Here is a 13,625-nt window from a genome sequence, read left to right on the forward strand (position 1 = left end):
AGCCTCATAAACCATTTGAAGATATTCCTGAGCATATCCATGCTGTAATCAGCAATACATTGATTCCCATGTGGTATCTTTGGCTCTGGGCAGGTCAAATCTATATTGCCCATCCCTAAATACCCTTGGGAAGGTGCAAGTGAGCTGCCACTGAAAACAGAGTGGCTTGCTCGGCCAAGTGAGAATGTAAGAGTCAGCAACATTGCTGTAGTCACGTGTAGGCCAGTGGAGGATGGTACATTTACTTTCGTAAATCAAATGAGTTAACCAGATTTTTGTTTTATGACAATCGGCAATGGCTTGAGAATTCATTCCAAATTGGAAACAAATACTGCCTCCTACCGTGAACTCGGGCCCTCAGACATTGCCCTAGATTTCCGTACAACTAATCCAGTGACAATATCAAAACGCTGTCGCTTACCCAATAATCATCGTGCAGCTCCAAGTACTTTCAATTTTCGCATATACTGACGTGCATTGGTGACAAAAACGCTGAAACAATTTATTCGTATTGAAGACAGATCTAAACTGCCGCTGTACAAGGATAACCTGGACCTACAGAATACTCAAATCATACCGATATTTGCGGAGCACGGCGAATCCTGCGAGAGATGTATGTTTTGGAGAAAAAAAGTTGGGCAAATGGTGCAACATCGCACTGACACTAATATTGTCAACTAGGTTATGGTAATTTGTCTGACAGGAGCATCCAAGGTCTTCCCACGCCACACAAAGACAGACCAGCACTCAAGAGGATCCTCAATGTGAAAATGAAATGAAATGAAAATCGCTTATTGTCACAAGTAGGCTTCAAAGAAGTTACTCTGAAAAGCCCCTAGTCGCCACATGCCTGCGCCTGTTCGGGAAGTATGGTAGGGGAATTGAACCGTGCTGCTGGCCTGCCTTCAAAGCCAGCGATTTAGCCCTGTGCTAAACCAGCCCCCTCTGGGCTAAACCAGCCCCCACAACGGAAGGTGTCATTGTTTTAAAATGTTTATTAAACAGACAACAAAAGTTCATTGGGGGGGGCATTGAGTATAAGAATTGGCAAGTCATGTTGCAGCTGTATAGAACCTTAGTTAGGCCACACTTGGAGTATAGTGTTCAATTCTGGTCGCCACACTACCAGAAGGATGTGGAGGCTTTAGAGAGGGTGCAGAAGAGATTTACCAGAATGTTGCCTGGTATGGAGGGCATAAGCTATGAGGAGCGATTGAATAAACTCGGTTTGTTCTCACTGGAACGAAGGAGGTTGAGGGGCGACCTGATAGAGGTATACAAAATTATGAGGGGCATAGACAGAGTGGATAGTCAGAGGCTTTTCCCCAGGGTAGAGGGGTCAATTACTAGGGGGCATAGGTTTAAGGTGAGAGGGGCAAAGTTTAGAGTAGATGTACGAGGCAAGTTTTTTACGCAGAGGGTAGTGGGTGCCTGGAACTCACTACCGGAGGAGGTAGTGGAGGCAGGGACGATAGGGACATTTAAGGGGCATCTTGACAAATATATGAATAGGATGGGAATAGAAGGATACGGACCCAGGAAGTGTAGAAGATTGTAGTTTAGTCGGGCAGTATGGTCGGCACGGGCTTGGAGGGCCGAAGGGCCTGTTCCTGTGCTGTACATTTCTTTGTTCTTTGTTCTTTGTTGTTCAATTGCCATTGGTTTTGGTTTGCGCCTGAAGTGTCAGAGGTTACTGTTTGATTCTTGGTGACGAGCCCAACGAGGTATTAAAGAAACATAGTTTGGAGAGAAGGTAGAAGGTCAGTTTCCCTGGTGGTCTAGTGGTTAGGATTCGGCGCTTTCACCGCCGCGGCCCGGGTTCGATTCCCGGTCAGGGAATGATGAATTATTGGGCAGCACTGTAGCATTGTGGATAGCACAATTGCTTCACAGCTCCAGGATCCCAGGTTCGATTCCGGCTTGGGTCGCTGTCTGTGCGGAGTCTGCACGTTCTCCCCGTGTGTGCGTGGGTTTCCTCCGGGTGCTCCGGATTCCTCCCACAGTCCAAAGATGTGCAGGTTAGGTGGATTGGCCATGATAAATTGCCCTTAGTGTCCAAAATTGCCCTTAGTGTTGGGTGGGGTTACTGGGTTATGGGGATAGGGTGGAGGTGTTGACCTTGGGTCGGGTGCTCTTTCCAGGAGCCTGTGCAGACTCGATGGGCCGAATGGCCTCGTTCTGCACTGTAAATTCTATGATCTATGATCGATGAATACAATAAATATATATTAATACATCAAGGTATTAATAATGAAGATAAAAACATCACTGAAATAGAAAGCCTTAATATGTAATGGGAAACGGTTCGATGAACTTACATGATGGGCGAGATGCAAATATTTTTACCATAAAAATGCATTGCATAAAGATTTCTGGTCGATTACACACAATTTATTTTGGCTTTGTGAGCTCAAGCTTCTTAAAAGAGGAAGCAAAACTCTGAATAAATATAGCCTTTAACATTCACATGACTGGATAACCTGCACATTCACAGCAACAAAATAAATTCCATTCGCACAGGAGCTTATTTTAAACATCCAGTCAGGGTGATATTCCTCCAGAATCTCAGGTTCCTTGAAAGTGCTGATCATTCTATGAACTGCATATTTGGATTGTGCGTGTGATCTACTTATCTTCCTATATTTCAGAAGGCATTGGAATAAAGTGCTTTGGCACTCACCACATCTGTTGGCTGTGGAACCTTACATCAAGAACACTCACACAGTGATCGAACTTAAATCTAATTTGTTTACAATCAATTTTTTGAAACTGATATGAAAGAAAAAGCTAGATGCAAATAAAATACACAAGTTTCCTCAACTGGAAAAAAGAAAGCTACGTTCTCACCTGTATCACCCGCTCCAGCATGCCTCTTACTCTATTCTCGCAGACGACACAAAAATTGGTCGAGTTGCGGATAATAAAATGGATTGTCAGAGGATCCAACAGAATATAAACTGGTCTTGGGCGGAGAAATGGCAGATGGAGTTTAATCCGGACAAGTGTGAGGTAATGCATTTTGGAAGATCCAATGCATGTAGGAATTACACAATAAATGGTAGAACTCTTGCGAGTGCTGACAGACAGAGAGATCTGAGCGTGCATGTCCACCGATCACTGAAAGTGGCAATGCATGTGGATAAGGTGGTCAAGAAAGCAGAAGGCATGCTGGCCTTCATCGGGCGGGGCATTGAATATAAAAATTGGCGAGTCATGTTGCAGCTGTACAGAACCTTAGTTAGGCCACATTTGGAATATTGTGTACAATTCTGGTCACCACACTACCTGAAGGATGTGGATGCTTTGGACGGGGTACAGAAGCGGTTTAATTTCATAGAGTTTACTACGATGTTGACAGGTATGGAGGGCATTAGCTATGAGGAAAGGTTAGAGAAACTCGGTCTGTTCTCACTGGAACGACGGAGGTTGAGATGCGACCTGATAGAGGTCTACAAGATTATGAGTGGCATGGACAGAGTGGATACCCAGATGCTCTTTTCTCGGGTAGGAGAATTTAGTACTAGGGGACATAGGTATAAAGTGCGTGGAGAAAACTTTAGAACAGATGTGCGAGGCAAGTTCTTTACACAGACGGTGGTAAATATATAGAACGCGTTACATGGGGAGGTGGTGAGAAAAGGTACAATAGTACCATTTAAGGGGCATCTAGACAAATATATGAATAGGGTGAGAATGACAGGGTACGGACTCCGTAAGTGCAGACGGTTTTAGACTAGGTAGGTACCATGGTCGCCGCAGACTAGGGGGACCGAAGGGCCTGAACCTCTGCTGTATTGTTCTTTGTTATTTTTTCTTTGTTCTATTACTTCACTCTTGTCGGTTGCCATCCTGACTGCCGTCTTTCCCTTTCCGCTGTCTATATAACATTCCTCCAATTATAGATAGCATTCCTAGCATCTCTTCCATTCCTCTCCGCTCCCTTACTTTTCCCCACTCTCTTCTTCCCTGGTCAACACAACTCCAGATCTTTTTCCCATATTCTGGAATTAAAACCCACACACCAGTAATTACAGAGTAACTGAATAGATATCCCGCAGGATCAATGGCAAACAGAGAATGTTTTGCCACCCATTGTGGTCCTACGTTATATATTGGATTTCCACTCCAAATGCTTCTTTCCCTGAGTCTATTTAGGGAAAGAAACAGGCTATCAAAACATTCCTTCTTGCAATCATCGAGATTGCAATTCCTCCACCCATTGGAGTCCTCGTGTCAACCAATCATCGCTCTCATCTCATGCAGTATAAATTGCTCCCCCCCGCCCCCCCCCCCCCCCGCCCCCGTCGCTGTTGCGAATTCTTCCAGAACTATCCTGATGAATTTAAGGCATAAAGAAACCTTAACAGGACGCCTCGTTTTCGAGCAAGACTCATTTGTTTTACAATTGTTTATTACAAGAACTTAATGCCGCCTTCATGATTTCTTTTTTGCTCTTCTGAGTGTATCCGACAGACTTTTTTTCTCTCACAAGTTATAGTTATTAATCCAGCTTTCGACCCATCGACATTCAAACTTGCATTGATTACTTTTAAACCAAATGGAACTGCCTGATTGCTGCCAAATATAGCAAAGCTCCTTGGAAGGTTCTTATGAATAAAGTTAAAAAGCGCAAAATGCATAGCAAAACAGGTGTAATTTTGAACACTCTCAATTAACTGGAACTGCAACAGCTAATAAGAATCCTGCAAGAGTCGGTAGTTGTATTCAGCACAGGTATTTTGCGGGTCTCCAGGATGACTTGTTTAAGGAATACGCTTGCCATATAATCTTTTCATTATGGTTTGGTAACTCAAAGATGCATAAGTGACATCATCATTCTCTTTCTTTGCAACTTCCACACGGGTTTTCTGGGAAAGAAATAACAAAACGGCAAAAGTGGATTACATTGTCCATCCTTCGAGTCATCTATTTGTTTGCATCTCTCCTGCTCACCTCCATCTACCTGTCCACTATTGAACCTACTATTCCTCACTCTACATGCCTCTCTCCCTGTCTCAGAGTCTTTATTTTCCATGTTCTTTTTTTCATCTATCCCCATGCATTCTATTTGTGGTTCTTGCTCTCTTACAGTGTCTTCCTTTCTCTCCCAAATGTTCTCTCTCCCATTCTTTCTCTTACACGTCCTCCATCCCTGCCGCAGGATTTCGCACGCTCTATCCCTCTTTTTCACTCACTGCCCCATATTCTCTATCCACATTTCGCTATCACTCTGCCTCTCTCCCCCACGCTCGCTGCCTCACCTCTCTCTATCACATGCTCGTTCTCTTTCTCTAACGTTACTCTTTTTGTCCCACCCATGTGCTCTCAGTCTCCTTCTCCCGTGCGCGCTTCCTGTGTGTGTCTCCCCAGTGTTTTCTCACTCTCTTCTCTGTCGCTCCCATGTTAACACAGTTGTCCCCTCTCGTGCTCTCCCTCTCTCTTTCTCTCTGTCTCCAGCTCTCGCTATCTTTCATTTACTGTTCTCTCTCACCCATATTGTTTCTCTCTTCACCCACGCTCTCCCCCTTCCCCCCCCCCCCCCCCCCCCGCACCCCCATATTTCCCCGTTTTCGCTTCCTCTTGTTCCCCTTGCCTGGCTCTCTCATTCTCCCTTAATCTCTCCAACCCCGGGGTCTCTCATACAGTGTTTGATTCTCTCCAATATCTATACCATGTTCTCTCACTCTTTCTATATCTTGCACACGGTCTCTCTCTCTGCCATATCTGGTCTCCCCTTCTCCCATATTCTGCCCCTTCCCCATGCACCCTCTCTGCCCCATGTTGGGCCTATCGCTCACCCTACACTACTTTCTCACATTCCCCCAAGTTGTCCTTTTCTCTCTCCCTTGTTGATTCTCTCCTCGCTCGACATAATATTCACACCTTGTCCCTCGCCACATGTTACAGAAACAGAGAACATAGGTGCAAGAGTAGGCCATTCGGCCCTATTAGCCTGCAGCATCGTTCAATACGACCATGGCTGATCATTCAAATTCAGTATCCCACTCATGATTTCTCGGCATGCTTCTTGCTCCTTTTAGACGTAAGGGCCACATCCATGTACCTCCTGAATATATCAAACGAACTGTCTCCAATAGCTTCATGTGGGAGAGGATAACCTCATATTTACTCCTATCATATTGCATTGCGAAGCATTTTCCCACTCACCTAGCCTGTCCAATCGCCCTGAAGCCTCTTTGCTTCCTTCTCACAGCACAGATTGTCATCCAGCTTAAGTATCATCTGCAATGGGACTTTGTCAAGAGCCTTCGGAAAGTCCATGTGCACAACATCTACTGGTTCACCCTTGTCCAATCTACTGCTCACATTCTCAAAGATTCCAGAAGATATGTCAAGCTTGATTTCCCTTTAGTGAATCCATGCTGACTTGGACGGATCCTGGCCCCCGTTTCCTCAATGCTCTGTTATTTCATCCTCAATAACTGACTCCAGCATTCTCTCCACCACCGGCGTCAGTCGAACCGGTCTAAAGTTCCCGTTTTCTCTCTCCTTCCTTTTTTAAAAAGTGGGCTGACATTCGCTACCCTCCAATCCATTGCAAATCTCCCAGAGTCTATAGAATGCTGGAAAATGATCACCAATGCGTCCACTATTTCTAGGGCCACTTCCTTAAGTACTCTGGGACGCAGAGCATCAGGCCCTGGGGACTTATCGGGTTTTATGCCATCAATTTCCCCAATACAATTTCCTGACTAACAAGGATTTCCTTCAGTTCCTCCTTCATGCTGGACCCTCTGCCCCCTATTATTTCCGGAAGATAATTTGTGTCCTCCTTAGTGAAGACAGATCCAAAGTATTTGTTCAACCATCTGCCATCCCTTTGTTGCCCATTATTAATGCATCTATTTCTAACTGTCAGGGACCTACATTTGTCTTCACCAATCTTTTTCTCTTCACATATCTATAGAAGCTTTTGCAGTCAGTTTTTGTTTTCTGCAAGCTTACTCTCCTATTCGTACTCGTGGGCAGCACCGGAGCACAGTGGTTGGCACAGGTGCTTCACAGCTCCAGGGTCCCAGGTTTGATTCCCGGCTTAGGTCACTGAATGTGTGGAGTCTGCACGTTCTTGCTGTGTGTGCGTGGGCTTCCTCCGGGTGCTCCGGTGTCCTCCCACAGTCCAAAGATGTGCGGTTAGGTGGATTGCCCATAGTAAATTGCCCTTAGTGTCCACAAAAAAGGTTCATTGGGGTTGCTGGGTTAAGGGGATGGGGTGGAGGAGGGCTGTGCTTCAGTGGGGTGCTCTTTCCAAGGCCCCGGTGCAGACTCGATGGGCCGAATGGCCTCCTTCTGCAATGTAACTTCTATGATATTCTATTTTCCCCTTCCGAATTGAACTCTTTGCCCTCCTCTGCTGAATTTTAAACATCTCAGTGTCCTCAGGCTTGCTGCTTTTTCTGACCAAAGCCTCCTAGCTGGAAGAAGACAAAGGGTGGTGGTTGATGGGAAGTGATTAGACTGGAGTCCAGTTACTAGTGGTGTACCACAAGGACCTGTTTTGGGGCCACTGCTGTTTGTCATTTTTATAAATGACCTGGAGGAGGGCGTAGAAGGATGGGTGAGTAAATTTGCAGATGACACTAAAGTCGGTGGAGTTGTGGATAGTGCAGAAGGATGTTACAGGTTACAGAGCGACATAGATAAGCTGCAGCGCTGGGCTGAGAGGTGGCAAATGGAGTTTAATGCAGAAAAGTGTGAGCTGATTCATTTTGGAAGGAATAACAGGAAGACAGAGTACTGGGCTAATGGTAAGATTCTTGGCAGTGTGGATCAACAGAGAGATTTCGGTGTCCATGTACATAGATCCCTGAAAGTTGCCACCAGGTTCAGAGGGTTGTTAAGAAGGCGTACGGTGTGTTAGCTTTTATTGGTGGAGGGATTGAGTTTCGGAGCCATGAGGTCATGTTGCAGCTGTACAAAACTCTGGTGCGGCCGCATTTAGAGTATTGCGTGCAATTCTGGTCACCACATAATAGGAAGGATGTGGAAGCATTTGAAAGGGTGCAGAGGAGATTTACCAGAATGTTGCCTGATATGGAGGGAAGATCTTATGAGGAAAGGCTGAGGAACGTGAGGCTGTTTTCGTTAGAGAGAAGAAGGTTAAGAGGTGACTTAATAGAGGCATACAAGATGATCTGAGGATTGGATAGGGTGGACAGTGAGAGCCTTTTTCCTCGGATGGTGATGTCTAGCACGAGGGGACATAGCTTTAAATTGAGGGGAGATAGATATAGGACAGACGTCAGAGGTAGGTTCTTTACTCAGAGAATAGTAAGGGTGTGGAATGCCCTGCCTGCAACAGTAGTGGACTCGCCAACACTAAGGATATTCAAATGGTCATTGGATAGACATATGGACGATAAGGGAATAGTGCAGATGGGCTTTAGAGTGGTTTCACAGGTCGGCGCAACATCGAGAGCCGAAGGGCCTGTACTGCGCTGTAATGTTCTATGTTCTATGTTCTTTGGCTATAACACTATCCCTGATTTCCCCTGTTAGGGTTAGCCACCTTCCCCGTCTTACTCTCATGCCAGACCGGGATGTTCAATTGTTGGACTTCATGCATGTTTTCTTTAAATGCCTGCCATTGCCTATCAACCGGCAGCCCTTACGTATCCTTTGCCAGCTTATCTTAGCCAATGCGCGTCTCATACCATCAAAGTTAGTTTTTTTTAAGTTCAGGACCCTAGTTTCAGACCTAACTGTGTCACTCTCCATCTTAATTATCCGATATTATGATCACTCTCCCCCAAAGGATCTTGCACCACAACTTTGCTAATTAATCCCCTCTCATGGCACAGTAGCCAGGCTAGGATCACCTGCTCTTTAGTTGGTTCCTCGACAAATTGGTCGAGAAAACCATCCCTTATACATTCCGCCAAATCAACCTCACAACTCCTGTTTGGTTGTCAGTACACAACTCCCACTTAGCGGTGTGCCCTTGGTGTTCTGCAGCTTCACCCATACACATTCCACATCGTCCAGGCTAAAGTCCTTCCTTACTATTGCGTTAATCTCATCTTTAACCAGCAACGTTACCCCACCTCCCTTTCCTTTCCTTCTATCTTTCCCGAATATTGAAAACCCAGGATGTTGAGTTCCCATCCTTAGTCACCCTGGATCCATGTCTCTGTGATCGCAATTACATCATATCCGTTAATGATTACCAGCACAGTTATTTCATCAACCTTATTACAAATGCGCCTCACATTGAGACACAGAGCCTTGAGGTTTGCTTCTTTGACATTTGTTGCCCTTTTCGAATTATGATATAATCTGTCGTTGGTTTCTCTGCTGCCACTTTTCCATTTACTGCCTTGTGTTTCTGTCCCCATCTTACATCCCCCCGACTTCCTTCATTGGTTCCCATCCCTGGAATGTTAGTTTCAGCCCTCCCCCACAGCATTAGCAAACACTCTACCTCTCGCTCTACCCACCATGTTGTCTCTTCCCCTCACCCAAATTTCTCTCTGTCTCCTATGTTCGCTCTCTCTCTTCCTCCCGCTCTCTTGCACTCCTGTGTCCCATCTCGTTTTAGTTCTCTTTCCCATGTTTTCTCTCCCCATACGTTCGCACTCTCTTTCCCATGCACCCTAGCTCTCTCTCCCATTCTCGCCCTCTTCCCTCTTCAAACGACGACATCATTCTCACTGTCCCAAGCTCGCAGTCTCATTTTATGGCCATCTCTCCCTCTCCATTACCCCCGTCTTCCAATATTTACTTCCTCTCTCCCCCCATATTCTTTGCTTCACCCACAATGCTCTCTCTCTCACACACCAAACACACAAACTCGCTTTACTCGTACCATCTTTCTCTCTGTGTCCCCCCCCCCCGATATTATCAACCCGATGATGTCTCTCCACTCCTACCAATGTTGCCTCTGGATTAGTACATATTGTCTCCACCTCCTTTCTCTACTGCATGTTCTCACCTATTCTCTTGCGAATGTTCTATCACTCTCCATCTCCATCTTTCTCTCCCTTCCACCTTATATGCTCCCCTTCACCTACATTCTTTCTCTCCCATTCTCTTTCTCTCTCTCCCATGCTGCCTAACTTTCCACCATGTACTGTTTCGCTCGCATTCGATTTTATATCTTTTTTTCTCGCACATTTTCATCTGTCCCTCTCTCCTTTATCTCTATTTACTCTCTCTCTCTCCTACGTTTTAACTCTTTCTGTTCCTCCTCATGAGACTCTCTCGCTCCCCAATTGTACCTCTCCCACGTGTTGCCCCTCTCACTCCCTCCCAAGGTGCCTCCTCTCTTTCTCTCTATTGTTGTTTTTCCCTCTCTGCTCTGTCGTCTCTCATCCTTTTTCCCGCCAAAATGTTGTTTATTCCCCGTTCTCACTCTCGCTCTCCTAACTTGAAGACTCTCTCCCATGTTTTTCTTCTTTGTCTCTCTCGACCTCCCTCCATCTCCTTCATTCAATCACTCAATAAATCACTCACTACTGAATTTCCTTCCGCCCACTCCATGTCGTGTCTCTCTCCCTCGTGTTGTTTTCTCTGTCTCACCCCTGTTATCTTTCCCATATCACTCCCATCATCGCTCTCCGGCTCGCCTTCTCTCTCAGTCTCTCAATTCCATGCTCTCTCTCTCTCCTCTCACTATCGACTCTTCTCTCCGTCTCTCCCAAGTTCCTTCTCTCTTGTTACTTCTCGCCCATGTTCCCTACCTCACATCTTCCTGTCGATTGTTCCCATTGTTTCCCTCCCGTGCTTGTTTTGTTTTATTAGCGCCCATAGTTTTCGCTGTCTTCCCTCTCTATGGTTCGCCATGAATTTCTTTCTCTATATATATTTATCTCTCACATGTGTATCCGAGTTCTCCCATAATCTCCCTCTCTCTCTCGCTCTCATCCCTGTGTTGTGTCTCTCATCTCCATGTCCCACCTTCCCCAACATTTCGTTCTCTCTCTCCCATATTTTGTTATTTCTCCCGCCATCGTCTTCTTCCTCGTGCTCTATTCCCCATGGTCACCCTGCTTCTAATGCGCTCCCTCCCTCCATCCATCGATTCATCTCTCTCTCTTTCGCTCCCTCTGTAACTCTCTCCCCCACTCCTTCATGGTGTCTCCCCTATTCTATCTCATGTTGTCTCTCTCTCTCTCTTTATCGCTCACGTTATCTCTATACCTTTCCAACCCCCTTTCAACCCATGTTCCCTGTCTGTAAGCCCATGTTCTTTTTCTCTCTGCCTCATCTATATTTCCCATGCCCTGTCCCCTGTTTCCTTTTTTCTCCTCCATTCCCTGTTTCTACTCTCTCTCGTGCTCTCTTTCCCTCTCCCCCTCCCGTTCTCTCTCTCTACCAACTCTCTCTCTCCCAACATTGCCGCCCTGCGCTCCATCTTCCACCTTCTCTCTCTTCCCCATGTTGTCTCGCTCTCTCCATCTTCCTCACCTTGCCTCTCGGTCTGCCACGTTGCCTTTCTCCATCCTCTCGATATTCGATGTTCTCATTCTCTCCCTCGCATGTTCTCGCTCCGTAACCTTCTCCCTCATTCATTTTCCCACTTTCCCTCTATTACATATCCCTCATTCGCTCTAATTCTCCCACGTATCCCATATTCCTTCCTCGATGTTATCTCTCTCTTTGACATGTACTACCGCGCTCTCTATCGCCCCTGGTGTCTGTTTCTCGCTTTACCATATTTTCTCTCAATTATGTTTTCTCTTTTTCTCCTTTCCAAGTTCTGTCTCTCCCATTTTTCTCTATCTCTATCCAATATTCTATCTCACAAGTTCTTATTTTCCATTAAATAAACCTGTCCCATCTCTCGCTTTTTTATATATTTAGTCCTCTCAGATATGTGCTTCTGGTCGCGTATCAACCCTTCCTTCTACGTTTCGTTATTGCAGTCAGTCAGATAAGTTTTAACTTCCAGGTCCTATCGATGGAAATTGTGCTTTCCTCCAGCCATTCGGCCCAGTTGCGCTGCCGTGTCGGTGCACATTAGTTAATAACAACTTTCAACCACGGAATAATCAGAAATGTCGCTTCCCCTACTTTCGCTGGCAGTTTTGTGCCGGGAGAAGTGGCGGGAGCTGTTTCGTTCCGACGGAGGACTTCCAGGTTCAAAGATGCGTAGGTTATTTCCTGATTATTGTCCTCTGGTACTTCCACCTGGAGACCCTGCAACGAACAACACACACAGGAAAACTAAGCAACGGCTAATTATCAGAAACAAGTTAAACTGAAAATCTCGAAAGCTAGATTTCTATTAAAGGTGCCAGAACAATCTATCCTGTTGCCTAAACGAGATATAAATTCAGATGGTGTATTCAAAAAAAAATGAATGATGTATAAAATCAAAGGTGTAATTCAGGAACATTATAATTTCACTCTTTAGGGTTTGAAAACAATAATGTTGGCACCACATTTCAGGAAGAATGATTGTGGCTTCGAAAATGGGACAAATCTCTATAACTGGTGCACTACTGGCACCTTGGTCATCTTGGGGAAGTTGGGATCTAATGGTTTTGTATTGCAGACAGAGGGCGGGTTGTGGCATATTATTATTGTTACTGACCAATAGGCAGATGATCAAAGGTCAAGCTCTCGGCACACGGGTTAAAATTCTACCACAGCTGGTGCTGGAATTTATATTTAATAAAAATCCGGGTATATCTGTGGTTTCACTAATCTGGTTCACAAATGCAACTTTAATGAAGCAAATGCTCGTTTGTTGCCAGGCATACTCCAGAATTAGACCCATGATGATGTGCTGTAAACATAAATGTCGCCTGAATTGGATTAGCAAGCCACTCAGCTCAAGCTGGGAGATACTTTTTTTCAGAATACGCTACCGCATATCTTTGTCAAAAAACCGAGAAAGAAGAAGGAAATCGAAAAGAAGGAAGTGTCCAGAAATATAGAAACAAGAAGTAAGACAGGTGGAGAGAGAGTAATATTAAAAAAACTAGATTATGGGGAAGGGTCATGAATTTACCTCGTAACGACAGTAAAACAGATTTGACAAAAAATAATGGGGTGCTACCTGCCCCAACAACAGGAAGGAATCTGCCTGGAGACATAAGTAGCCAAGATTCAAATAGCTGGATGTGATATGTCTCTCCCAATAACCATATAAGATGGCAGTTCAGATGCAAATATGTTGTTTATAGATTCTGAGTTGAACCAACTTGCAGAGACGATTGGGAAGACCCATGGGGTATAGATATATTAATACCGAGAGTGAAGGAAGTTAATTGCGGCAGCCATTACCAAAGCAGGGCAAGGGTATAATTGGACCCTCAGATAAATGGCAGGCCAGTTAACACCCAGCAGCTCTCGGAAGCAGTCACGCTAATTTCTCAACTAACACCCTCAAAGTGTTTGAGCCAAGGCAATGCAAAAAATCTTTCTAAAGTCAGCTTCCTGGAGCAGGAAAAGACGTTTCGCGGACTCGATTATCCCCTGTATTTCTGGTAAATATAAGCTGTTGTAACTTATCGACTTATTCGAGTTTGATGTTGTTTGGGAGATGGGTTAGTCCGAAGGCGTTCAAGAATCGTAGATACATTTAACATCAACTGTAAGTCTCTGGACAGTAAGTGATATAGCTCAGAATAGAGTAGAAAAGTCCAATGGGTGTGTATTTG

The 13,625-nt window shown here is 45.2% G+C and overlaps 1 protein-coding gene and 1 non-coding gene across 2 annotated transcripts in view; one reads left to right on the forward strand and one right to left on the reverse strand.

The window, feature by feature from the left end:
• The first annotated feature begins 1,767 nt into the window (after positions 1-1,767).
• trnae-uuc (transfer RNA glutamic acid (anticodon UUC)) lies at positions 1,768-1,839 on the forward strand. The gene has a single exon. It is a non-coding gene; the product is annotated as a tRNA-Glu (tRNA).
• Positions 1,840-4,376: 2,537 nt separating this feature from the next.
• The window catches only part of LOC140395978 (uncharacterized), a 63,382-nt gene continuing 54,133 nt past the window's right edge, over positions 4,377-13,625 (reverse strand). Inside the window, exons 10-11 of the mRNA XM_072484005.1 lie at positions 12,031-12,156; positions 4,377-4,868 (exon numbers count right to left, since the gene is read on the reverse strand). Coding sequence (XP_072340106.1) covers positions 4,764-4,868; positions 12,031-12,156 — 231 coding nt within the window. The 3' untranslated portion in view covers positions 4,377-4,763. The remainder of the gene's footprint in view (positions 4,869-12,030; positions 12,157-13,625) is intronic.

Source organism: Scyliorhinus torazame, chromosome 19 (assembly GCF_047496885.1).
Source record: "Scyliorhinus torazame isolate Kashiwa2021f chromosome 19, sScyTor2.1, whole genome shotgun sequence".
Taxonomy (NCBI): domain Eukaryota; kingdom Metazoa; phylum Chordata; class Chondrichthyes; order Carcharhiniformes; family Scyliorhinidae; genus Scyliorhinus; species Scyliorhinus torazame.